The 26,703-nt window shown below is 40.2% G+C and overlaps 1 protein-coding gene across 4 annotated transcripts in view; it reads right to left on the reverse strand.

Annotated features, from left to right (window-relative positions):
- Window positions 1–26,267, reverse strand: part of Acbd5 (acyl-CoA binding domain containing 5) — a 39,129-nt gene extending 12,862 nt beyond the window's left edge. For 2 of the 4 annotated variants that reach the window (XM_028764836.1, XM_028764835.1), the window contains exons 1-9: window positions 26,170–26,267; window positions 25,831–26,002; window positions 19,640–19,760; window positions 16,936–17,008; window positions 14,488–14,602; window positions 8,924–9,058; window positions 6,001–6,198; window positions 5,184–5,290; window positions 1,111–1,339 (exon numbers count right to left, since the gene is read on the reverse strand). In XM_028764836.1, coding sequence (XP_028620669.1) covers window positions 1,111–1,339; window positions 5,184–5,290; window positions 6,001–6,198; window positions 8,924–9,058; window positions 14,488–14,602; window positions 16,936–17,008; window positions 19,640–19,760; window positions 25,831–26,002; window positions 26,170–26,184 — 1,165 coding nt within the window. In that variant the 5' untranslated portion in view covers window positions 26,185–26,267. Of the gene's footprint in view, window positions 1–1,110; window positions 1,340–5,183; window positions 5,291–6,000; window positions 6,199–8,923; window positions 9,059–14,487; window positions 14,603–16,935; window positions 17,009–19,639; window positions 19,761–25,830; window positions 26,003–26,169 lie in introns of those variants that run through there. The other 2 variants (XM_028764838.1, XM_028764837.1) reach the window with 2 other exon arrangements.
- Window positions 26,268–26,703: the final 436 nt, after the last annotated feature.

The following is a 26,703-nucleotide window of genomic DNA, read 5'->3' on the forward strand; positions in this document are numbered from 1 at the left end:
CTCTCTCTCTCTCTCTCTCTCTCTCTCTCTCTCTCTCTCTCTCTCTCACCTTTCAACAGTATCTTCATTTATCACCAGAAATAACTACAACAAATACATTTACTTTCTCATTCATATCTAGTCTACTCCCTGATCATGTCACTATTCTTTTTTAGTTCTTTCCACATTTATTTATTTAGTGTCAGATGTGTCAGAGGGAATCGTCATGTCAAGGCATGCATTAGAGGTCAGAGGTCAAATTAATGGAAGTTATATCCCCTTCGGTCCAGGGATCAAACCTAAGTCAAGTTAGGAGCAAGCACAGTTAGCTGCTGTCTTGCAGCCCACACTCTTGTCAGTGTGTCAGTGTTCAGTGTTCCTTCATGATTACTAGTTGATTTGTAAGGAAAGTTGGAAGATACAGACTGACTTTTACACAGGGAACAAAAGTAGCTGCACAGCTAAAGCAGCCAGTGATTGCTCAGAAGGAAAGACAAATCCTTACAAATACTCCACAATGGGCTGCCACGGTGGCTCAGCACGCAAGGACACTTGTTGCCTAAGCTCACAACCTGGCTTTGACTCATGGGAGCCACATGATGGAGAAGACTGACTCCTACAAGTTGTCCTCTGAGTTCCACATGCATGCCATTGCATGTAGAGCATACACACAGAGAGAGAGACACACACATTTTCTCTCTCACACACACACACATTCTCTCTCTCTCTCTCTCTCTCTCTCTCACACACACACACACACACACACACAAACGCACAATGTTCTTTTAAAAAAACACTGCACAAGGGCTGGAGAGATGGCTCAGTGGTTAAGAGCACTGACTGCTCTTCCAGAGGTCCTGAGTTCAAATCCCAGCAACCACATGGTGGCTCACAACCATCTTTAATGGGATCTGATGCCCTCTTCTGGTATATCTGAAGAGAGCAATGGTGAATACATAAAATAAATAAACCTTAAAAAAAAAAAAAAAAAAAACACTGCACAAAAGATTTACAAAATAATGCTGAGCACTGTCATAGTTGCCAGCCAGAGGCAGAAGGATCCCAAGTCCCAGGCCATGTCTGGGCCTGGACAATGAGACTGTCAGGAATCAATGAAGGAGGACTACACACCTCTTCCTCTCCTGACACTGGAGAAGTCTTCACTCTCTCCGCCTCTCTTCTCACGGTGCGGTGCTCCACTGCTACTTCTGCCATCCTCTCCTCCGTGCTTCACTTCGCCTTTTCCCTTGACTGCTACCATCTGCACTTTCCCAATGCTTCCATTTCCAGGAGATTGTTGAGCATCTTCACAAAAACCAGAACTTTCCAAGTGCTGAGTAGGATCACCACCTAAGTAATACTGAAAGTGTCCATTGTTTGACATAAAGCTGTCTAAAGGCTACAAATTCAAAATGACAGTTAGAAGGTAAAAGCATAAATGATAGACCAAAGTTTTCATGGTAATATAAATACTGCTTTCCTAAAAGAATCGTTTCATGTTCCTGCTGAAAATATTCCTTTGTTTAAAAAATTTATATACGGCTTCCCACAGACAGGAAATAATAAAGGTAGGAATTTCCTTTTCAAGGAAAGAGGATCCTTGCTTACCAGCTTAGTAAGGCATCAGAAGAGATTACTGCTCCATTGTCTGCTGAGATTCATGAGAAACAATATGCAGCACAGATTCCAGAGGTCAATCAAATTGGTACCTAACCCTTACTGGAGCTGAGTTGCGACTCAGGTCAGAAATGGCTTCAACTGAAAACAAATGAGTGGTGGTACATGCCTTTAAATAACAGCACTCAGAAACAGAAGGAGGCAGATCTCTGTTGAGTTAGAGGACAGCCTGGTCTACATGGTAAGCTCCAGACTAGCCAGAGCTAGTCAGCCACTGATGCAAAAGCAAAAAGAACCAATGAGTATAAGGTTTCATAGAGACCGGTGGCCAGCGATGTAGTAGGATGGAAGGTGGTTTGAAACTTCCAACAGAATCCTACTGGTCTTAAAAGCCCGAGCACAGACAGCAGGAGCAGGAGAGCTTTGTGGACTAGACAACTTGGTGACATACTACAATAAGTTCAAGAGAGGGAACTGGAGGAGGACAGAAAAAGAAAATTGTTCACATACAGGCAAGTGAAAACTGAAGGTGTCTCAGAGTTCTTGTTGTGGGCTAAAAACACCATGACCAAAAGCAGGTAAGGAAGAAAAGAGTTAACTTCACCATGCAACTTGTAAGTCATCACTGAGGAACTCAGAGTAAGAACATCAAGGAACCCATGAAGGAGTGCTGCTTACTGGCTTGCTCTTCATGGCTTGCTCGCCTGCTTTCTTCCACCATCCAGGAGCATAGGCTCAATGGTGGCTCTGTCCACAGTAATCCGGGCTCATGTACATCATTCTCAATCAAGACCCCACAAGGATATTTTGGTGGGAACATTTTCTCAACTGAGGGTCCCCTTCCAAAAGTTACTCTAGCTTCTTCCAAGCTGACATAAAAGTAGTGCCAGCATACTAGACAAAGAATAGAGTTCAGAAGAGAGAAAACACTAAGCTTACTTCTTTGACAGTTATCAGCCATATCATGGCTGAAACCAAAGAAGCAGTAACCAAGGCTGGACTCCTGAAGATTAAGTCCACGGGTCAACAGAAAAAGGTGACTGCCATGAAATGTATGCCGTAGTGCACAATGGAGGCGTGAGGGAGGCACAGACAGGTGCCATCACAGGTCAAACGCAACACCAGCTGTGAGTACATATGGAGTTCTGAGCCAGCCAGAGCTACATAGTACAACTTCATCTTGAAGAGGGGGGAAAAGGTACAAATCACCAACTTTCATGGGTTTGTTGTTTTGTTTTGGGAGTCTTACTATGTAGCCTTGGCTGGCCTGGGCCTTTCTATGTAAACCAGGCTGACTTCAAACTTGGGGATATGACTGCCTCTGCCTCCCAACTGCTGGAATTAAAGGTGTAGGCCACCACATACAACCACAGACTATTGTTTTAATTTGTTCTTCCAATACTGAATCTTTACTGAAATCTGAATATTATTTTTACTAAAAAATAGTTTCTGCTTTTAAAGGCTTCATTTTTACTTTTAGTTTTGTTTATGTGTGTGTGTGTAAACATCTTGTATGTGAATTTGGAGGTTTTTGCAAATAAGAGTAATGTCCTTGAAGGCCAGAAGAGGCTATCAGATCTCCTGCAGCTGGGTTCATAGGCAACTGTGAGCTGTCTTGACATGGATCCTAGGACTGGAACTTGGGTATTAACTGCTGAACCAGCTCCCCAGCCCTTGAATAAAAAGTTTTCATTGACTGGAGTATAGTCAGTATGAAGAATTTATGTCTGAAGATCATTCAATTTTCTTCACTAATCAATGTTTTAGCAGGAACAGTAGCATACAGAGTTTTATACAGAGAATCTCTTAGGTGGAAGCATCACCTGTTAATAAAAAGCTGATGGCCTATTAGCTGAGGCAGGAAATAGAAGGTGAGAGTTCCGGTAGAGACAGATTAGAACTCCGGAAGCTAGAGAGGTGAGAGACTTTGCCCAGACTCAGAAGAGATGGACAAATGAAACTGAGGAGAGGTAACTAGCCATGTGGCAGACACAGACTAGAATAATCAAACAGGTAAGTTATGAACTAGTCAGAGAAGGAGTCAAAGCTTACAGCCTAGGCATTTATTCATAAATAATTAAGTTTCAGAGTCGTTATTCTGAGAACAAAGAGGCCAGGTAGAAAAGCTCATGGCTACACAGCTTTATATCTACATGCCATAGCATATTTATAAAATACACATATGGTAAATTATAATGGAATTCTATATTATTTTATTATTCTACCATTCATATTAGCATTCTAATTCTAATGTAGTATTCTAATAAAATTATGTGGTCTGTTTTTTCTTTTGTGTGTATGTGTAAAAGCACATGTATCAGTGCAGGCATGTACTCCCATGTGTACACATGTGGAGGCCAGACAATATCTGGTAGCCCACTCTATCACTGCCACACTCCACATAATCCCCTTGATACAGGGTCTCTCACTGAACTAGAGCTGACAGCAGAAACTCCCAGGGGCCATCCTCTCTCTACTCCCCATAGTACTAAAGTGGGGCAGGAACACAGAGCCACTATTGGCTTTTTTTTTTCCTTTGAGACAAAGTTTTACAATATAGCCCTGGCTAGACTAAGCTCACAGCACTCTGCCTGCCTCTGCTTCCTGAGTTCTGGGATTAAAGCTGTACACCACTATGCTGGCCTCTAAACACAGCTTTTGAACAGATGCTGAGAACTCAAACTTAGGTCCTCACATACCTGTGTAGCAAGTGCTCTTACACACCGAGCTATCTCCCAGCCTTAGTATACATCATAATTTATACACACACACACACACACACACACACAACTATAAATGTTTAAACATTTACAGTTTTTTTAGTTGTGTGTGTGTGTGTGTGTATGTGTGTGTGTGTGTGTGTGTGTGAGAGAGAGAGAGAGACAGAGAGAGAGACAGAGACAGAGAGAAAGTGTGTGCATGTGTTATGTAAGTATTCCAATGTGTTCATGGCTGTTATTTTAGCAGTTAGTGTGAGAGAGACAGAGAGACAGAAAGTATGTGCATGTGTTATGTAGGTATTCCAATGTGTTCATGGCTGTTATTTTAGCAGTTAGAGTGAGAGAGACAGAGAGACAGAAAGTGTGTGCATGTGTCATGTAGGTATTCCAATGTGTTCATGGCTGTTATTTTAGCAGTTAGAGTGCCACAGCCCACATGTGGTGGTTAAAGGACACAAACCCTTGCTTTCCATTAAACAGGGTCTTTCGTCCTTCATGAGGACATAAGCAGTCTAGCTGGCCTGTGACCTTCCAGGGATTCCCCTGTCAGCACATCCCATCTCACTATTGGAATACGAAGATCACAAACACCCTCTAGCTTTGTGCAAGGTCTGAGGCTCTTGAGTCTGCAGTTTGCACAGCAAGTACTTTGCCCTGCAGCAGGCAGGTTTCCAAAGCAATGAAAGGCAAGCTCATTAGCTACTACCTCGAGTTATGCATTAGAGGGTTTTATGCCTTTGCTAGTTTTTGTTAGCACACAAAGTAACAAATTTTATTATGGCATTTCCATGCATGAATGCCATACTATATTCTGTGCACTGGAAATACCTCTCTAAAGATTTGTCAACAGGAAAATATCGTCTTTACCTCTTCTTGTCCAAATTGCTCCATAGAATCACAGTATACTTCACTATCTGAATCACTTGTCAAATGATGTATTCCCGAAGCATCTTCACTGGGATCTTCATTTGTATCTAAATACGAACAAGTAAATGTTCAGGCAGTGTAACTATACTCTAAGACAAGAAAAATACATTTTCATTCTATTTTTCACAATTCAGCAGTTCTATATTATACTCATTCTGGGAGAGAAATCTGTCTACCAGGATGGTCTCAAATCCACAAGGTTCCTACCTCAGCTTGTGAAGTGCTAAAGTTACAGGTATTCCACTACACCTGGTTCCAAGTCAGGATATTTTTTTTAAATAAGCTTCCAAAACTTTCTATCTACATAACTGAACAAATGTCAGCTAGACTCAGGCAGTTAAGGCAGGAGAATGATCAGCAGTTCTAGGCCACCATGTCTACCGAGCTTGGTCCTAATAAAATACACCATGCCTCAGAGACCAGAGGAACTGGCAGCCAAGCCTGCCAACCTGAATTCACTCCCCAGAACTCACATGGTGGAAACTCAAGGTGTCCTTCCTGACCTCCACAGACCCTCCAGTCTTACTGTGATACACACACCACACACTATGAACAAAATAAAAAAAGAAACAAAGTAAGAAAATGCCCTGACTCTAATTCACTGTGCTTCAAAGTAACTAACCCTTAAGCATTAACAAACCCTCGTAAGACATTACTAAACACATTCTTAAGTCCTAAATGATTCCTAAGCATTCTAGAACTATCAGAGTATTTTAACTGTCGGAAAAAGATTAGAGTAGGCACTTGAGGGCAATACCTTGGTGAACAGAGACAGCAGTGTTTGCAGTCCGCTGCAAGCTCTGTTCTCCAGGCTTCTCATCTTCACTGTTTCTGGTACTCCGGGAAGAATCGGTATGAATGTCACTGTGTATATCCTGAGCAAAGCTATCTTTATAGCCATTGGTAACAATGATTTCCAAATTCTTATCTGTTGATTTCTTCATCATTTTCTTATCTTGTATGGAAAAAAAAAAAAAAAAGAAGGAGATGTACAAAAGTATCTAGTAGCCCGCCATTAAAAGTTAGCCTTTAATCCCAGCACTCAAGGGGCAGAAGAAGGTGGACTCTGAGTTCAGGGCCAGCCTGGTCTACATAGAAAGAAAAAAATTTTTTTTTTCTATAATCTCTAGTCAATTCCCAAACTACCACAATCCTCTGAATGGCTTCCTATCTGGAGAGGAGAAATGTTCCTTGCAAGAGGAACTACTACATGCCAAAGCTCACTCAAACTTCGTATTAACTTTTCAAACTGCTCCCATTCCCCATGACTCTTCAAGAGTCCTTTAAAAACTCCTCCCCTTCCTCCTCTTTCTCCTCTCCCTCCTCCTCCTCCTCATCATCATCATCACCATCATCATCCTCATCATCACCATCATCTCGGGCTACAGAGATTGTCCGGAACCTATGTCAGACTCACAACTTCCCAGAGCTCCTGCTCCAGAGGATCCAATACCTTTTGCTGGCTCTGTAGGCAACAATATGCTTACAGACTCACACAAAGATAAAATAAATCTCAAAATGGGAAAAAGATTTAAAAGAATATTATCATGCTCTTTCCTTTGGCTTCTGTGGTTATTTTGTTTTGTTAAGACAGGACCTCAGTATACAGTACTTCTCATAGAGACTGCCTCCCAATCATTGAAATTAAAGGTGTCCGCCACCATGTGAAACCCATTTTGGTTTTTCTGAGAAATAGTTTCACTATGTAGCCTTAAATGGTCTACTATTCACTTTGGAATTCAGCAATCCTCCTGTCTCGGCCTCTTGCCTATAGGATTAAATCAACAAACCTGGCTTCAAACATAATCCTTTGAGCTAGAGATCAACAAGTAAATGTACTTGCTGTAAAGTCTGACGACCTGAGTTCAATCCCCAAGTCCCATATGATGGAAGAAGAGATCTGACCCCCAAAAGCTGTCGTCTGATGTTCATATGTGCACTATGGCATACAAGCACACAGACACCTATGCATGCATGTATGAGTACATGCATATAAACGTATACACAAACAAAAGGTAAACAAATTTGTTAAAATGCACACACACACACAAAAGAACTTGGTGGCAGACACCTTTCGTCCTAGCTCTTGGAAACAAAAGCAGGGCAATCTTCAATTTTGTGAATTTGAGGCCTGGTCTACATAGCAAGTTCCAGGACAGCCAGGACTACACAGAGATAACCTGTCTCTAAAAAACAAAAGTTAAACCTATTTTCATTTTATTTTTATGTATATGGATGTTCTGCCTACATGTATGTCTGTGAATCACATGCAAGCCTGGTGCTCTAGGAAGCCAAGAGAGAGCATTAGATGCCCCTGAAAATGGGAATTCAGAAGGCTGTGAGCCTCCATGTGGGTACTGGGCTATAAACACAGGTCCTCTGGAAAAGCAGCCAATGGTCCTAACAACTAAGCCATCTCTCCAGCCCCTAGAATAGTGTCCAAACGTTTTTACATTATCTCAGACAAAGTGCTCTAAAACCTAGAAATGAAGAAGACTACCAATAAACTAATCCAAAAAGAACAGAGTGTGAAAGCAAATCTAAGTTGGGCAGATTTAATATCTCTTTCTGTAATTAGAATTTCTTGTCCTTCTACTACTAGAGCATCAGAATGGGGTATCCTGTGATTCTAGTACTCCATCAGATTTATGCCCGAGGTGATCAAGTGACACAATGTAATCTCAACACTCTGGAGACAGAATCAGGAGGATTGTTAAATTTGGAATCAACCTGAGCTACATAGTGAGACTCAGTCTCAAAATATTTAGAAATGAGCACATAGCTCAGGGTAGAAAGTTTGTCTACTACATGCCAGGACTTGCATTCAATCCTCAGCAAGCAAAAATACGTTTATGCCTATATTCTATTTTCTAAATTCCATTTTATTTTTGATAGAATGTTAAAGAATTTTGATAGAATGCTAAAGTACATATAAATATATCCGTTCTAAAAATAACACCATAAACAATATATGTATGGGGCTAGGGATGCATAACATTATTCCTTGCATAACATTAATGAGCCAGGGCCTTAAATGTCAACAATGCATAAACTGAGCATGATAGCACTCACCTGTGATCCAGCAGGGAGACTGGAGGTAGGAGGATCAGAAAGTCAAGGTCATCCTCAGCTACAGAACATATCTAAGGCCAGCCTAGGATGACTGAGGCAGAGTTTCCAAAAATTAAAATTATAAATACTGGGATACAGAGATGGGTTAGCAGTTAAGAACATTGGTTGCTCTTTCACAGGGCCTGGGTTCTATTCCCTATATCCACATGGCATCTCACAACCATCTGTAATTCTAGTTCCAAATTCCGTTTTCTGGCCTCTTGAGGGAACTGCAGGCACATAGTACACAGAAACACATGCAGACAAAACACCCATATGCATAATGAAATAAAAGTAAATACCTCTTACTTAATTATAAAGTACGTCACTTTATGTCCACCCTCAGCTAACTCCTATTTGATTTATGGTAAAGGCTGGCTGCCCAGATATTCTATAGTGGAACATTTTGATCGACTGAAAATCTTGATAGTGGAAACAATACCCCAAATGGCTGCCACATGCATTAATCACATACAATTTAAAAAAAAATTGGCACAAATGTTCTCATGTCCTTTTATCTTATCAAGTACAGAATTATTAACTGTATTAATCAGGTACCCAACACCTACCATCACTGCCACTTTTTTCTGCTCCTTTTAACTCTTCTTGGGCCTCTTCTTCCTCAGACTCAGCCCCACTATCACTGCTCTCCGCTTTACCATTAACAGCTTTGGCATTTGAAGAGGTCAGAACATTACCAAGATCTAAAACATGAAATGAAAACACGGGTCAGAGTCTATCGTTCCAAGAGACCTAGGTTCAGTTTTTAGTACCTACATGGTGGCTTATAGCTGTCCATAACTCCAGTTCCACTTACATACACACAGGCAAGACACTCAAAATACATAAGATAAAAACCAGTACCTCCTGGGTGACTCTTACACATTACCAAGTACAGCTGCAGCATGAGGTACAATGTTGGCTAACTATGAACACATCTTCTTTGTGCTCTCAAAAATCACTTCCCAGAAGATTTCACCTCAGCAATGCTGGTCTCTTCTTTTTTTTTTTAAGATTTATTTATTTATTATATATGAATACGCTGTAGCTGTCTTCAGACACACCAGAAGAGGGCATCAGATCTCATTACAGATGGTTGTGAGCCACCATGTGGTTGCTGGGATTTGAACTCAGGACCTCTGTAAGTTCAGTCGGCGCTCTTAACCACTGAGCCATCTCTCCAGCCCACTGGTCTCTTCTTAATCACTGCTAATTTCTTAGCTCCAGCTAACCAGAATCAGTTGTCCCAGTAGTCCCTTCTATTTTTCACTCTAAAGCCAGAGCCACATGGCCAAAGCTGCCAAGTTCTGCTGCTTGCTGGGGCTGGAACATGGCCCCCTTGTTCTATTACATCATCACCAGCTCTCTGTTTTCCAACTCCTTCACAGCCTAAGCTTGGCTGTCCTGGAACTTGTACTGTCGACTGACTTTGAACTCAGAGATCTGCTTACCTGTCTCCTAAGCACTGGGATTCAAGGTGTGGTCCACCAAGCCTGGATTTAAGTTTTTCTTCACCTAGAACTTGCTCTGTCTCAGGCTGGCCTTGAACTCAGAGATCTGCTTGTCATTGCCTCCTGGGATTAAAGGCTTGTACTACCTACCGTGCTTGGACCTAAATTTAGCTGGGTGGGATCTTGCCCCAAGGTCACTAATCCCTTAATTCAAATTAATATCCTTGAACACATGATTCAGCTCCATTTCATTTCCTGGTGCTACTTTAATACTGGAACCATATATTTTATATTTTCCCTTCTCAGCTTGCTATTCTTGTTTAAAATGTTCTTCATGAGACTTAAAGAAAAATGTCCATGATGGGTGTTTCTGAGACTTCCTTTGTCAGTGCAATTGATCTGAGTCTCTTCACCTTAGCCTCAGGCACTCTTCAGTCAAGGGCAAAAAGTATCCACATTCTTCACCAAAATACCACAAAACCAGTCTCTAGGCTACATATTGAAACTCTCCACTGAACCCTCTTGTGCCAAGTCTGCACAATTCAAATCACTCTCAGTATCAAGGTCTTCCATATTCCTACTAGGATAGCCCATTAAGCCCTATTTAAAGCATTCCACTGCTTTTCAAATCCAAAGTCCCAAAATCCACATTCTTCCAAGAAAAAGCATGGTCAGGCTTATCACAGCAATACTGGTCCCTGGTATCAACTTCTGTCTTAGGGTTGTACTGCTATGAACAGACACCATGACCAAGGCAAGTCTTATAAAGGACAACATTTAATTGGGGCTGGCTTACAGGTTCAGAGGTTCAGTCCATTATCATCAAGGTAGGAGTATGGCAACATCTAGGCAGGCATGGTGCAGGAGGAGCTGAGAGTTCTACATCTTCATCTAAAGGCTGCTAGTAGAAGACTGACTTCCAGGAAGCTAGGATGAGGGACTTAAGCCCACGCCCACAGTGACACACCTACTCCAACAAGGCGACACCTCCTAATAGTGCCACTTTCTAGGCCAAGCATATACAAACCATCAGAACACATAATGGTATTCTCTTACTATATACATTTATGACTATACAAATTCCTCCAATAACCAGTTTACAGCAAAAACAATAACACTGTTCTTAACTATCCTTTTTAAAGCCAAGGGAGAATTAATTTTAAAATTGACATCAATTGAAAAAGTTGGAAATAAATGAATGACCTTCATACATTTACATGACAAACAGTTTGCTAGCCTGTGTAAACATCAATATACTATTTTAGCCTTATCAAGAGTCCTAAATAGTATAGATGGACTCCATTTTAATTGCTTGTTTGTTGTTGATAAAGCTTCACATTACAGCCTTGGATGGTTTAGAACTCACGATGAAGATCAGATGGGCTCAAACCTACAGTAGTCCTCCTGCCTCTGCTTCCAAAGTGCTAGAATGACTGGCACACAGCCCACCCAGCTAATTTCTTTCTATTAATCAGAGACTGCTACAGGAATCTGTACCATCATCCTTGCACAGGAGCTGTGCTAATCACAGTGTTGTTCAGTTTTGTACTGTGCTGCTGAATCAGGCACAAGACACTTTGTTTGTTTGTTTTATTTTCTTTTAACTTTAGGGTTTGGGGTATACAGACTAAAATCCACCTGCCTAGGCCTCTGAAGTGCTGGGATTAAAGGCATGTGCCATCACCACCAGCAATGAAAACTTTTTTTAAAGCATCAATTTCATCACTTAAAGAAGCAAACTGTGGCCGGGAGTGGTGGTGCATGCCTTTGATCCCAACACTCAGGAGGCAGAGGCAGATAGATGTAGGTGAGTTCAAGGCCAGCCTGGCCCACAAAGTGAGTCCAGATCAGCCAAGGCTATTACACAGAGAAACCCTGTCTCGAAAAAGAAAAAAAAAAAAACGCAATTGTATTGGCCAAAGTTTACCCTAAGAGGAGACACAAATTGTAATGTGCTTATCCATCAACTGAAATCTAATTAGAATACAAATCTAAAATCAGTAGTTCTAGAGTGATCTAAAATTGTCCATATCCATAAAGGATATTACCAATGCTGTTGGGATCTGGACCACATTTTGAGAAACCACAGTGAATAATACTATCTGCATAGTCTTTTTAGCATACTAATGTATACTAAAGAAGGTAGAGAAAGCTAGGTATGGTACCTGTAATACCAGTACTCAGGAAGCTGCAGCAAGGAGATCCTGAGTTTAGGTCAGCATAATCTACACACTAAATGCTGTTAAAATCAAATAAAACAAAACAATAATACCTCCCCACCCCCACCCCCAAAAAAAAAGAGGGAAAAAGATGTGCTCGTCTGCCATAAAGTTTTTGGCTCTTTCAATACAAAAATGAACTTTGGGCATTTAAGGTGTCTCAGTGGGTTGAGATGTCCTCCATCAACCTGATTTGAGTACAATTCAGCTCTCAGGACCCACAGTGATGGATCTAAGAAAGCCAGATCCTGGAAACTATCCTCTGATCTCCACAATCACACGGGTGTGTACACTCAAACAAAATTTAACATAAAAGCTATTCAAGCCAGGCAGTGGTGACGCACGCCTTTTAATCCCAGCACTTGGGAGACAGAGGCAGGCAGATTTCTGAGTTCGAGGCCAGCCTGATCTACAGAGTGAGTTCCAGGACAGCCAGGCCTACACAGAGAAACCCTGTCTCGAAAAACCTAAAGAAAAAAAAAGGGGTGGAGGGGGAAGCTATTCAAAAGAAAAAAAAAAAAAAGTCCAATTATACGAAATTCCAAAATATCCATACACCTTAAACAGTGAGACCTGTGTCTTTGTTTTTTTTCTTGGTTTTTTTGGTTTTGTTTTGTTTTGTTTTTTGAGACAGGGTTTCTCTCAGTAGCTGTCAGTCCTGGAACTAACTTTGTAAACCAAACTAGCCTAGAATTCACAAAGATCCGCCTGCCTCTGCCTCTGGAGTGCTGAGATTACAGGCTTGACACACCATCACCACCCAACAAGGCCTCCATTCTTATTTAAATCTACCTAACTAACCAAACAAAAGACTAAAACTTCAAGCCTATTTTCTATTATAGAATCATGACATCTCCATAGTTTGTTTTGTAGTTCTAAGAATCAGACTATGGGGCTTATCCATGATAGGCCTTTAATCCCAGTAATTAGGAAGGAGAGGCAGGAGGATCTCTGAATGGGGAAAAAAATTTCAAGTACTAGGAGGTGGCGGAAAGAAGATAACTGTTCCAGGTCAGCCTCCTCTACATAGTATGCTTTGGGCCAACCAGGACTATATATACCAAGACTGTGTCATAAATAAATGAACATGTAAGTAAGTACAGAGCAGGTGGCATGGAGGCACACTCCTGGAACCCCACAACCTGAGAGGTGGAAACAGACTGACCAGGGTTCAAGGCTATCCTCATCTATATAATAAGTTCAAAGCCAGGGTTATGACAAGAAACTGTTTCTAAATAAATAAACATTTTACAAATAAGCTAAAACATAATTAATCCATGGTATAAATAACATATTTCACAAGACAAAATCATTTATGAAAACACACTGGACAGCGAGATGGCTCAGTAGGTAAAGGCACTTGCTGCCACACCCGAGGGCCTGAGTCTGACCCCTAGGACTCACTAGAAAGAAACACACAGCCGAATCCCAGTTTGCCTTCTGACCTCTGCCCTCAGCATAGCAGCATTCGTTCACTTAATAGATAAGTTTTTCTAATTTAATTAAGAACACAAAAAACTATGAGTTACATATTTTTGTAATATAAAAAGTAAACCACTTGGCAAATTTTAATAAGGTTAAAACATACAGTTTAATATTTTAGAATCTCAATACATTTACTTTGGATAACAATTTCTAGATGATAAATTTATGTTTTATGTATGTGTGAGAATTACTTTTCCATAAACTTTATTATTTATTTTTCTATTAGTATTTTTAGCTATTAAATTTTATTTTATGTTGGGGTATTTTGCCTGCACATATGTCTGTGCACCACTTGCATGCCTGGTACCCTCAGAGACCAAAAGATAGCACAAGATTCTGTAGAACTAGAGTTAAAGACAGTTGCGAGCCACCATGTCAGTGCTAGGAAGTGAACCCAGAACCTCTGGAAGAGCAGCCAGTGCTCTTAACCACTCAGCCAGCCATCTCTTCAATCCCGTTACTCATCTTTACTTTTATGTTTCAGGGTATGTGAGTATGATGGGATTCCATGGGGGGTTGGCCACAAAGCCAAGATGGCATCTAGTGATATCTTAGAGCCAGAGTAATAAGCAGGTGTAAGCAGCCTGACACAGCTGCTGGGAATCATACTTGATCCTCTGCAAAATAGTAAGTGCTCTTAACCACGGAGCCATCACTCCAGCCCCACTGCCCTGCAAATGTTAAACACAAGTTTTACATGGATTTCATCATTCCTACCTTCTAAGTACTTGGAGATTTTCTCCAATCGGACTGGCATGTGAAAGTAAAAGAGAAGATTAGACATACAGGTGTTAGTGTATGCATAATATATCAGCTGCTGAGTTAAGAAAAAAAGTTAAACAGCACTTTGTGGGATTAAACACGCCTGTAATCGAGGATACAGGGCAGGGAGGCAGGAAATTAGTGAGTTAGAGGTCAGCCTGGCCCCACCTTTTTCATAAGATGGTGTGTCTTAAAAAGAAACAAAGATCATACAACCTGAGGTCAAGTCAGAACTTGGGCTGCTCTTTTTGTCTTCTACAATCTCATAAAATGGACCTATAACATGCAGCAACTCTTCCACTTTCTCAGTCATGGGCATAGTTTCAATAATCTGTAAGTAAGACAGAGGGATGCTGTAAAATCATCAACTATTAAATTGATCTGCAGTGGTATAAAATGTACTTTTTCTAGGTTTGTCAATAATTTTCAGATTTGAAATCGTTAGCACACCGGGCGGTGGGGGTGCACGCCTTTAATCCCAGCACTTGAGAGGCAGAGGCAGGCGGATTTCTGAGTTCAAGGCCAGCCTGGTCTACAGAGTGAGTTCCAGGACAGCCAGGGCTACACAGAGAAACCCTGTCTCGATAAAACAAAACAAAACAAAAAAAAAAAAAAAGAAAAGAAACAGAAAAGACCACACAGGTAAATGACTATGTAAATAAGTAAAGTAGCTGGAGCAAAGGTGAAGTCATTAGCACACATCCCAAAGGGAATAATATAATAATATAAATATATAAATATATAAATATATATATATATATATAATTTATACTTATATATACACACATGTACATATACAGATATATGTAAAATGTATACAGACTACATTTTGTTTTCAAGCAAATTGAAGATATATTTACTAAAGATCTAAAAGTCTTGGGGCTACAGAGATGGCGTACCTGTTAGAGAGAACTTGGCATTCTTAAAGGGAACCCAGGCTCAGTCCCCAGCACCCACATGGTGGCTTACAAGCATCTGTAGCTCCACCTCTACCCTCTGAGGGCTCCTACATGCATGTGCTCCACTCCACATACACTCAGGCACACATGCATACACATAAAGAAAAAAATTTTTTTTATTTTAAAAGTATTCTCATTCAAAAAGTATTTTACACAGGCTTCACGTGAAACTCTATGTAAGAATCTTTAAGTTGTACATTAAAACCTGGGGTGTGGCATGGCACTAGAACGAAGTATCCCCTCAGATCCACTGCTTGATACTAAGGAAGCTTCTAAGAGAACATAAAGCAGTAACTGATAAACACTTTGACACCTTCAAGACCATAGGACAATTTAGAATCCTCTATTTGTTTGGGTTTAGGTTTGGGGTTTGTTGTTGTTTTTGTTTGGGGTGAGGGGGTAAGTACACAGACCTCACTTTGTTGCCCTGACTGTCCTGGAACTCCCTATGTAGGCCAGGCTGGTCTTGAACTCCTACATAAAAGTCCAGGGTGCTAGAATTACAAGTGCAAGTAATTGTAATTACTTGCTCTCTTTCTCACATTAAACTGTGGCTAAACCATTACTTTATAAAACTGAACAGAAAAAAAATAAATAAAGACTACTGTCAGTTCAACTTTATACTGAATTATATAAAGGTATCCTGAAAATTATACATTATTTGAGGTTAAGAAAGGTCAGCAGGGCCGGGCAGTGGTGGCGCATGCCTTTTAATCCCAGCACTTGAGAGGCAGAGGCAGGCGGATTTCTGAGTTCGAGGCCAGCCTGGTCTATAGAGTGAGTTCCAGGACAGCCAGGGCTACACAGAGAAACCCTGTCTGGAAAAAACAACAAAAAAAAAAAACCAAAAAAAAAAAAAAAAAGGTCAGCAGGCTGGCTCAGTGTGTAAATCTTTAAGTTGATTTACTTAAAGCCAGGCAGACAACCAGAGGTCAACATCAGCACCCATACAATAGAAGGAGAAAACCAATCCCTACAGGTTGTCTTCTGAGTGTCTCACATGCACTATGACACACATACACACAAATAACTAAGTATAACTTTTTAAACAATTATCAAACTGCAATGCCTTTGATTTTCTCTGCTTCTGAAAGGCACCTTTGTGTTTATGCTACTGATAGTGCTAACAGCAGAAGAATTAAACTCTGCCCTCTGTGCTAAAGTCCACTAAATCAAAGTTGTGAAATGTAACAAAGGGCACAACGAAGAGTAGCATAAGCAAGACAAAAAAAATTTTAAAATCTACATTTTCCAAATAGAAATTGTTGAAAACCCTCTGGGGCTGGGGAGACTAATTCCCTTATTACAGATTTCCTTTATGCTCAAAAGGAATTTCTTTAAGATAATCAGACATTGCTGGGCATGTAGTTGAGCTAACAGAGTGTTTTCCCAGCATGCATGAAGCCATGGGGCTCTGTCTCCAATACCACATAAAACAGGGCTGTATGGTGCCCGTCCATAAGGTCATCTTCTGTCATTTGTCAACATTTAGGCTGCTTAAGCTATTTATGACCTTGTCATAAATAAATAAATAAATAAATAAATAAATAAATAAATAAATCATAGGTGCTGGACAGACAGCTTAATAGTACAGTAGCTGACTTGACTGGCATGGTTTTAATCCCAACTACTACCACATACAAAAAAAGTAAATTCAAGCTCCTTTGAGTATTTTTTATTCTCTGCTATAAATTATTTCCCCTACCTTTTTCATTTCTTCAACATATGCAATCATGGCTTCTTCTTTAGTCATATCACCCAGCGAACTCCAAGCATCCCTAGAAATTAAAATTCAAAAGTAATAACAAGAGATACTTGATTTTTGACCTAGGTATCATAGCTCATGCCTGAAGTCATTAAAGAATGCAGTTAAGCTAAGTGCAGAAAGTGAGTGCAAGTAGAGAAAATCCTATGGAGTGAACTAAACACATCTCAGAAAGACAAACTTCCTCTCATTTACAGAGGTTAAGCTTGAACAGAAGCTCATGTGTGTACCAACGCCATCCAAGCTAAGTGAAATGAGGGGCTAATGAAAGGGAGCAAGGGGAGCAGAGCAGAGCACGGGAGGAAGGTACTCAGAGAACACTCCATACAGGCATGTACATGGCTGCATGGAACCTTTTATAATCATTTTTGAAAATATAAAAAAAAAATAGAATTTTAGGGCTAGCACCATGGCTCAGCAGTTAAGAGCATTGACTGCTGTTCCAGAGGTCCTAACTTCAATTCCCAGCAACCACATGGTGCCTCACAACCATCTGTAATAGGATATGATGCTCTTTTCTGGTGTGTCTAAAGACAGCTACAGTGTACTACTCATATATGTAAAATAAATGAATAGTCAAAAAATTAAAATTTTAATACATTAAGCATTAACCCATCAGCATATTTATGGAGCACAGAAGACTATAAACCATTCATAAACCTTTCCTAAGCACCCTCTCAAAGGTTTTAAGGAGTTTTAAAAATTTATTAGTATGTGTGTATACCTACAGGAATTTATGTGCACCACTTGTGTGCAGGAACTCACAGAAGCCAGAAGAGGTTGTTGGATTCCTGGAACAGGAGTTACAGGCAGTTGCCAGACAACATATGGGTACTGGGAACTAAACTTAGGTCCTGTGAAAAGGTAAGTACACTTAACCACTGAGCCATATCTCCAGCCCGAAAGATCTTTGTGTGTGTGTGTGTGTGTGTGTGTGTATGTGTGTGTGTGTGTGTGTATGTATATGTGAGCCTGAGTGTGTATGTGTATCATTTACATGCAATTGCCCTCACCGGCCAGAAGAGGGCATTAGATCTGGAACTGGAGTCTCAGGCGGTTGTAAGACATCTAAGTGTGGGTGCTAGGAACCAAACCCAAGACCTCTGCAAGAACTCTCCAGCCTCAAAAAAAAAAAGGTTTTATGTCATTATAAAGAATAGTAAAGCTAGGCAGTGGTGGCACATGCCTTTAATCCCAGCACTTGGGAAGCAGAGGCAGGCGGATTTCTGAGTTCGAAGCCAGCCTGGTCTACAGAGTGAGTTCCAGGACAGCCAGGGCTACAAAGAGAAACCCTGTCTCCAAAAAAAAAAAAAAAGAAAAGAAAAAGAAAAAAGAAAGAAAGAAAAAAAAAGAAAAAAGAAAAAATAATAATTAATAACAGTAATGAATAGTTTGGAAAATTTTAAGAACTCTGAAAGCCACATTGTAAACAAATAAACATTTTGGTTAAAATTCCATTAATTTAAATATGCAACAAATTTGTATACTAGAACTAAGGATGGACCAGGACTGAGGATGTAGTTCAGGTGGTAAACGTACGTGTCTAGCATGCACAAGGCCCTGGGTTCAGTCCTAAGCATGGAATAAATTAGCAATCGTAGTTCATGCTTGTAATCTTGCCTGTAACCCCAGATCTGGGAAGGCAGAGAGGGAGAGCAGAAGTTCAAGGCCATCCTCAGCTACATGTGAGTTTTAGGATGAGACTGTCTCAACAAAACACAAATCCTGTCTTAAAACATTTTTCTTGGAAGCAGTTAACTCTGCCAAAGGTCAAATCTAGGGAAAGAAATGATTTCCTCATCTGTGAATCTAATGGTTTGTTTGAAAACATGATGCACTAATAATCATACTCTACTGATAAAGTATAATCTAAAATTAACCTTTATTCAGATATTTGTAAATCTGCAGTAGTCTTTACAGATATCAAGCTCTTCACAAGTATTAGTTGATTCAGAAAACAGAAGAGCCATCTAGATATCTCATGGCTCTTTTAGCTACAACATTAACCACCACCAATATTATTCTCAAGGGTCAGAAGTCACCTTAGACCAAAGTTAATATGGCAATCCCTGAGTCATACCTTGTTACACATTACCTTAAAGTCTCAAAGCAAACAATTCACTTGACAAACAAAGCCACTATTTTCTTTGGCAGCTCAAATAGATAAAAAAAGAGTTGGTTTTGGGTTTTTTTTTTCTTTTTTTTCTTTTTCCTCTTTTTTTTTTTTTTTTTTTTTTTTGTCCTTATACTCACTATGTAGCCAAAGTTGGCCTTGAATTCTTGATCCTTCTGCCTCTGCCTTGGACTGCTAGAATTACTGAGTTGTACTACCAACATCAAACTTGTTCATTTAACATGAGGGATTAATCTGGGAGTAGAGGAAGAAACCTCTATAAAAGAAAAGGAAAACTAAGTACAAACATTTTCTTAGTTTTTTATCTATAAAGTACCTACTCATGACATTTTCCTGTTTTCCTACCTTCCCCAAAATTTTTCTAATTATGTAAAAGTATATTAAGGACACTTTAAAAAATAAAATTGTGAAGTATACCTAGGATGCTTTATGCACAAAACACATAAATAACAGCTAGATAATTAACTCATTTAAATTAAAAGTCTTTCTTAGCTCTATAAATGAAATTACCATTTATATCTTCCAATAGGATCCCAGAATCCAGGCCTTGAAAGTTTACAGGGTCCTTCAGTTGCCTGTTTGTAGAAGCTATAGAACTTAAGCATCATTTCATTTGTTGGTTGGAATGATCCTATGAGAAACATACATTAAATACAGATCACTTGGGACTATGACTCATAACATAAAAAGCCCTGTATTAGCTTAGCCACACACACTTAGTGATTTTCTGGTTTGGTTTTATTCAGATACAGTATAACACTGTAGCTCAGGCATGCCTGACCTGCTATGCAACCCAAACTGGCATCAGATTCATAGCAATGTTCCTGCATCAGCTTCCTGAGTACTGAGTTAAAGCAGCAGCCACCACACCTGGGCTAAAGCTCCTTTCAAGAAGTTCTGGAAGTTCAAACTTTTAAGAACAGTATCAGTTCAATAAATAAACTAGCAACCATTTTAGAGATGTAACTGAAATAACCAGCAAAGTGTTACATTAAAAAAAATATATGTGAGCCGGGCAGTGGTGGCACACACATTTAATCCCAGCACATGGGAGGCAGAGGCAGGTGGATTTCTGAGTTCAAGGCCAGCCTGGTCTACCGAGTGAGTTCCAGGACAGCCAGGGCTACACAGAGAAACCCTATCTCCAAAACAAAACAAAACAAAACAAAAAATATATGTGTGTGTGTGTGTGTGTGTGTGTGTGTGTGTGTGTGTGTGTGTGTGAAGAACTATTTTCAAAGAAATTAATGGTGGTCAGGCAATGGTGCAAACCTTTAATCCCAGCAATCTGGAAGCAGAGGCACTTGGATCTGAGTTCAAGGCCAGCCTGGTCTACACAGTGAATTCCAGAATAGCCAAAGCTACGTAGAGAAACCTTGTCTCTAAAAACAAAACACCAAAAAATGAAAGAGAGAGAGGGAGAGGGAGAGGGAGAGAGAGAGAGAAAAAGAGAGAGAGAGGGAGAGAGGGAGGGAGGGAGAGAGAGAGAGAGAGAGAGAGAGAGAGAGAGAGAGAGAGAGAGGGAGAGAGAGAGAGAGAAATAAAGAAAGGTGTCCAAAACTAACTAGATCTCCCAAAGTCCTTTATCTGGTAAAAACTTGAAATCTGGCCAAAACATTTGTATTTAATAGCCAACATAACCATGTAGTTTTTTCACTTGGGCCACTGAGATTCCCACAGGAGCTTTACTTTCCATAATAAGCTATTATACATGTTAATATATTTTTTTATGTTTCCAATATCATATCTTTTTGGGTTTGTTTGTTTATTTGTTTGTTTGTTCTGATTTTTGAGACAGAGTTAATCTTGGTAGCCCTGGCTGTCCTAGAACTCGATTTGTAGACCATAATAGCATCAAACTCAGAGATCCACCTGCCTTTGCCTCCCAAGCGCTGGGATTAAAGACATTCACAATCACCACCCAGCTAACATCTTTATATTTAAAACTCTCAAATTATATAAGCAAGTACTGTAAGTTACAATATTCAATAAAAGCCACAAATTTAAATATCCATATTTTAAATAATTATTATACTTATTAAAAGACTAATTGTTCATTACAGTTCTAAAAACTATATTGCAGAAAAAAATATAAATAAAGGCATAAGAAGTTTCATGACCTGCTATCAAATGAGGGAAAGAAGAAAGCGTCTTTAAAAGGCTCAGTAGTTAAGAGCACTGGCTGCTCTTGTACAGACCCTATGTTTGACTCCCAACACCCATGTGGCAACCCACAACCATCTATATCTCCATCTTCGGGGTATCTGATACCCTCTTCCAGCAGTCATGGGAAGAGACACATAATCAGACACAAACAAGCAGGCAGAACCCTCACACACATTTGAAAAAAAAAAAAACACCATATATAATTACACCAAAATAAGTGTGTGTGCATGTATAAATAATAGAATATACTAAGTGAGATTACCTCTCTGTAATCTCAGCACATAGGAAACAGAAGCAAGAGGATTACAGGTAGACTGCCAGCATGGGATGATCAGTAGGGTTACATAGTATGTTCCAGGCTAGCACATTAAGTGTAAGTGTGTGTGGTGGTTTAAATAGGAATGGCCCCACAGACCCATGTGTTTGAACACTTGGCCTATAGGTGTGGCATTATTAGGATGTATGACCTTGATGGAGTAGGTGTGGCGTTTTTGGAGGAAGCATGTCACTGTGGAGGCATGCTTTGAGGTATTATATGCTCAAGCTATGGCACTGTGGCACTCAGTGGCTTCTGTTACCTGTGGATCAAGATGTAGAACTCTCAGCTCCTTCTCTAGGACCATGTGTATCCCTGCATGCCACCATGATGAAAACTGACAAAATCTCTGAAACTGTGAGACAACCCCAAATAAATATTGTCCTTTATAAGAGTTGCCTTGGTCACAGTGTCTCTTCACAGTATAAAACCCTAAGACAGTGGGTATCTGCATGGGTATCCCCATGGGAGTGCAGTTGCCCGATGATATAAAATCCCATGAAGCTAGAGTCCCAGGAATTTGTGAGTGACCTGATGTGAGTGCTAGGAACTGAGCACAGGTCTGGAAGAGCAGCAACCTCTTAACTGCTGAGCCAGTTCTTCATCCCAGCACTGAATGCTTTTCAAAAGTGAAAATTCCTATAAAAGCAATACCTATATAGATAGCTTCAAGATAACTTATATATCAAGCATTGCATGCAGTAATCAAAAGCTAATAGTTTTTTTTTAACTAGAAATTACCACATAGTCAAATTGAAACCTAGTAGTTCAGGTTTGGCCAAGAGTGTATAATTAATTCAAGATCACCATAATAACTACCTATATAATATATCAACATTTAGGATTTTTTTTCTTAGATATAGTATTCTAACAAGATGGTTATTCTTTACACAGCAAAAAATAAAAATAGAAAAACCACAGTTAGAATGAGTTAATAGCACAAATTTAAATTTAAAAGTTCAAAAAAGTGGCGGGGGGGGGGGTGACAGCTCAGCACATCTAAGGCACTTGTAACCAAGACACCATGGAAAGAGACTGTTAACTCCTATAGGTTGTCCTCTAACCTCCACAAGCGATACACACATACACACAGTAAATATAATAAAATACTGTAACTAAACAACTTCATCCCCTATCTACAGTAAGCTAACAAAATCTACAGTTTATTGGCTTAGGTAAATGGTACATATTACACTATATATAAACAAAAACTGAAAATATATATTAAATATCCTAAGTGTAAGACAGCATTACTTCTGTCCTAAAGATGTTTCTATGACATATGCAACAGACATGTTTCAATTTACATGTCTAATAACTAAGAGTCTATCAATCCTTATATAATTAATTAACTTAGATTAGTTTGTAATTTTATTTTATTGAGCACCTGTGTATATCCATGTGCATGTCAGGACTGGTGGACACCAGAAGAGGGCATTGCATCCCCCAGAGCTGAAGTTATAGGTGGGACGGGTGGGCGCTGGGAAACAAACTTGGGTCCTCTAACAGAGGAACCATCTCCCTCGCCCCTCATTATTTTAGACTATAAATAAAAGTTAGGCAATAAATAACAAAAGCTTCAAGATCTCCTTGCAAAATAATTCAAAGCCAACCAAATACTGTAAAATAACTCTGGAACTGGGCTGGTGAGATGGCTCAGCGGTTAAGAGCACTACTGCTCTTCTAGAGGTCATGAGTTCAAACCCCACCAACCACATGGTGGCTCACAACCATCTGCAATGAGATCTGATGCCCTCATGTAGGTGTCTGGAGACAGCTACAGTGTACTCACATATAATAAATAAATAAATAAATAAATAGAAAGAAAACCAAAAATAAACCAAAGACAAATTTCATAAAAAAAAATAATAACTCTGGAACTATAGCACAATGGTAATAGCATTTGCTTAGGATGTTGAAGGCCCAAGGTTCAATCCCCAATACTGCCAATAAAAAAATACAAATAAGTAAGCAATTAAATAAAGTATTATAAGCCATGCATAGTAGAGCATATCTATAATCCTAGTACTTCAGACGCAGGAGCAAGAGATTCTCCCAAATTTGAGGCCATGTTTTTGTCTCAAAAAAACAAAAACCAACAAACAAAAAAAAAAACTACAAAAATATTTAACTTCATTGTACCAAATGTTGTCCAAATGTATCAGTTAGCTTTAGGGACAGCACATTATACGTTGTCTAACACAAGTGCCTTTTTGTCCTTTTTTTGGGGGGAGGAGGTTGTCTCTATTATTGATGGCTTCATGCCCGCTAAATACTTACTCTGGCATCCAGCTATGCCTGCCTCCTACCCTTTTTTCTTTGAAGATTAAACCCAAGGTCCCAGGAAACCTCTATCGCTGAGCTACAGTACATCACACCTCTTGCAAGGTACATTTAACAAGTTTATCTTAATTTCTCAATACTTTAAAAAAAAAAAAAAAGACTGAATCATGCTTTGTAGTCCAAACTGGATAGCCTGAAATTCATTACATATGGGTTTCTTAATATGTAGAATCTAAAATAATCAAGTAGAAAGAATAGAAAGAACAAGTCTAGCTTATCAATTTTCAAAGACCTATAAAATGCATGGCTTAAAAAAGTGAATATACTACTTACATAAAACTCTGAAATCATACTTTCCTATAAGTATTATTAATTGAACATTTAAAAATCTCAATATCTGAAGCTGGGGAGATGGATCAACGGTTAAGAACACTAGCCACTTTTCCCAAGGACCTGGGTTCAAATCCCAGTGCCCACATGGTAGTTCACAATTCTAACTGTAACTCCAGTTGCAAGGGATCTGACATCCTCACAACAGACATACATGGAGGCAGAATACCAAAGTAAATAAAATTTAAAACAATTTTTTAAATAAATGTCTCATTGAGTTCCTATATTATTTCTTTTTTTTTTTTTAAGACGGGTTCTCACAGCCGGGCGGTGGTGGCGCACGCCTTTAATCCCAGCACTTGGGAGGCAGAGGCAGGCAGATTTCTGAGTTCACAGAAATCACTCTTGATTTCTTGGTCTACAGAGTGAGTTCCAGGACAGCCAGGGCTACACAGAGAAACCCTGCCTCGAAAAACCAAAAAAAAAAAGACAGGTTCTCACTATATCCTGATCAGACTGGCCTTGAACTCACAGAGATCCAGCTGCCTTTGCCTCTGGAGTATGAGATTAAAGGCATGCATCACCACACTGGTCATATTATTCCTTCCTTCATTTACCTTATTTGGACTTACCCTTTAGTCTTCCCTGTGTTCTCCTCCAATACAAAGTGAAACATATAAAACATCATTGAGCCTAGAGCTTCTACGCAGTAGACAAGTGCTCCCTACAAAGTCATAACTCCAGCCCTCTTTATCCTCCAAAGAAGCTGGGATCACAGCCTGGCCACTGTTTTTGAAGGCGTGCAGGAACTAAATCAGGGCATTGTACATGGTAACACATGCCCTGCAAGCTTCCAAAACTGTGCCTGAAATGTTTTACTGAAATGAACTATGCTGACTATTCATTACTTAGCCAAGTGACGATAAATGAAAAGTGGGAAGGCATTAAATACCATAGTAATACAGTAATGTTATGTTTGATTTGGCCTACAAATCTAGCGCATACAGAAAAACGCTTCAGATAGTTTTAATCTAATTTATTATGAAAAGTAAATCACAATGCAAATGAATATAAAATTTCAAATTAAAAGTCTCCCTTCCCAAGCTTCTCTACTTAAAACATTGAAAGAAAAAAGTTAGTGATGGGAAAAATTCCTTAACACTGGTCAGACAAAATTACAATAAGTTTTACAAGTTGTTGCCAGGATACACACACACAAAAAAACAATGTTCGACACAGCATAGTCAAAATAATCATTTTACAAGTGAATATAGTTGTTCTTTCCTTTCACTTTATATCAAAAGTTTGTGAAGGTTTGGATTACACTTTTGAGTTAGGTAGCACCAGATATTCTGCCTCAGTTTTTGGTTTTGCTTATTAACTTACTCAAATTCAGTCAATAAGTGATAAGACTTGTTCTCAAGAATATAAACTACTTAAAACCTAGATAATACGTCGCCTTTGGCCTCAAAAATCAGCGGGTAATTAATTAACATTCAATATCATTCTTTCAATTACATTCCTTTTAACGACAGAATGGGAGGGGGCGCTAAACAACGCAGACTAGGACTACCTCGAATATTTGACCAAGAGCCACAGCACGCACCATTTTTCGGCAAACTTTGAATCACCTTCACAGCCGCCTCAAACCTGGTTTCATACACAGATCGTGTGTCCGCCATCTCCAGCTGCCAGCGCCGGCCCCGGTCCCAAGGTCTGTCCGCGGGAATCACACAGCAGCAGCAGCAGCACCAGCTTTCCCAAGAGCCTGCATGAAACTGAACACCGAGCGCAGCCGCGGATTAATGACGGGTGCATAGCTGGTCAATTCCCCTTTGCCCGCCCAATCAAGGCCACACCGACCAAGGTGGCCTGGTTCCTTCCTCCTTCGTGGGGCGTGTCTAAGAGTACATCCCAGCCAACAAAAAACAGCCAAGCAACTCACCGAGAGGAAGAGCATCTCTAGCAGCAGGCCTTCGAGGTTGCGCCGCCGGTAAGAGCGGACCCTTTCTCCCACCCGGAAGATGCTGGCCGACCAGCCACACCCCCCATTCCTGAGAAGTCCTGCAGTCGGTGGGCACCCTCCCCACAGCCCCGCCCCGGAGTCACCGGAGGACCCACTAGCCGCCGCCGCCACCGCGGTGCAGCAAACCCCACCCACCCGCTCCGCCGCGGTGACGTGAACGGGCGCGTTCTCAGAGGAGGGGAAAGAAGCTGCACGGCGCTTCGGCTCGGGTCGGTCTGCGGAGAACCCGGTGCTTGTTTATATTCGGGCTGAGGCTAGCGAGGCTGATGACGCGCTAGGATTCTATGCCAGGTCCCAAAGGTGCCCCCTGGATACCGCTCGTGTTTTAAAAATACACACACACACAAGAGTCGGTGGTCCTCAACGCCTCGGGGTTATACTGTGGAAGGGACTGAATCATAAAAAGTTGGCTTCAAAACTTCCTTTTTGAAACGTAATCTCTGTGACCTAGAA

This window comes from Grammomys surdaster, unplaced genomic scaffold, assembly GCF_004785775.1.
Source record: "Grammomys surdaster isolate TR1022 unplaced genomic scaffold, NIH_TR_1.0 146, whole genome shotgun sequence".
NCBI classification, from domain to species: Eukaryota; Metazoa; Chordata; class Mammalia; order Rodentia; family Muridae; genus Grammomys; species Grammomys surdaster.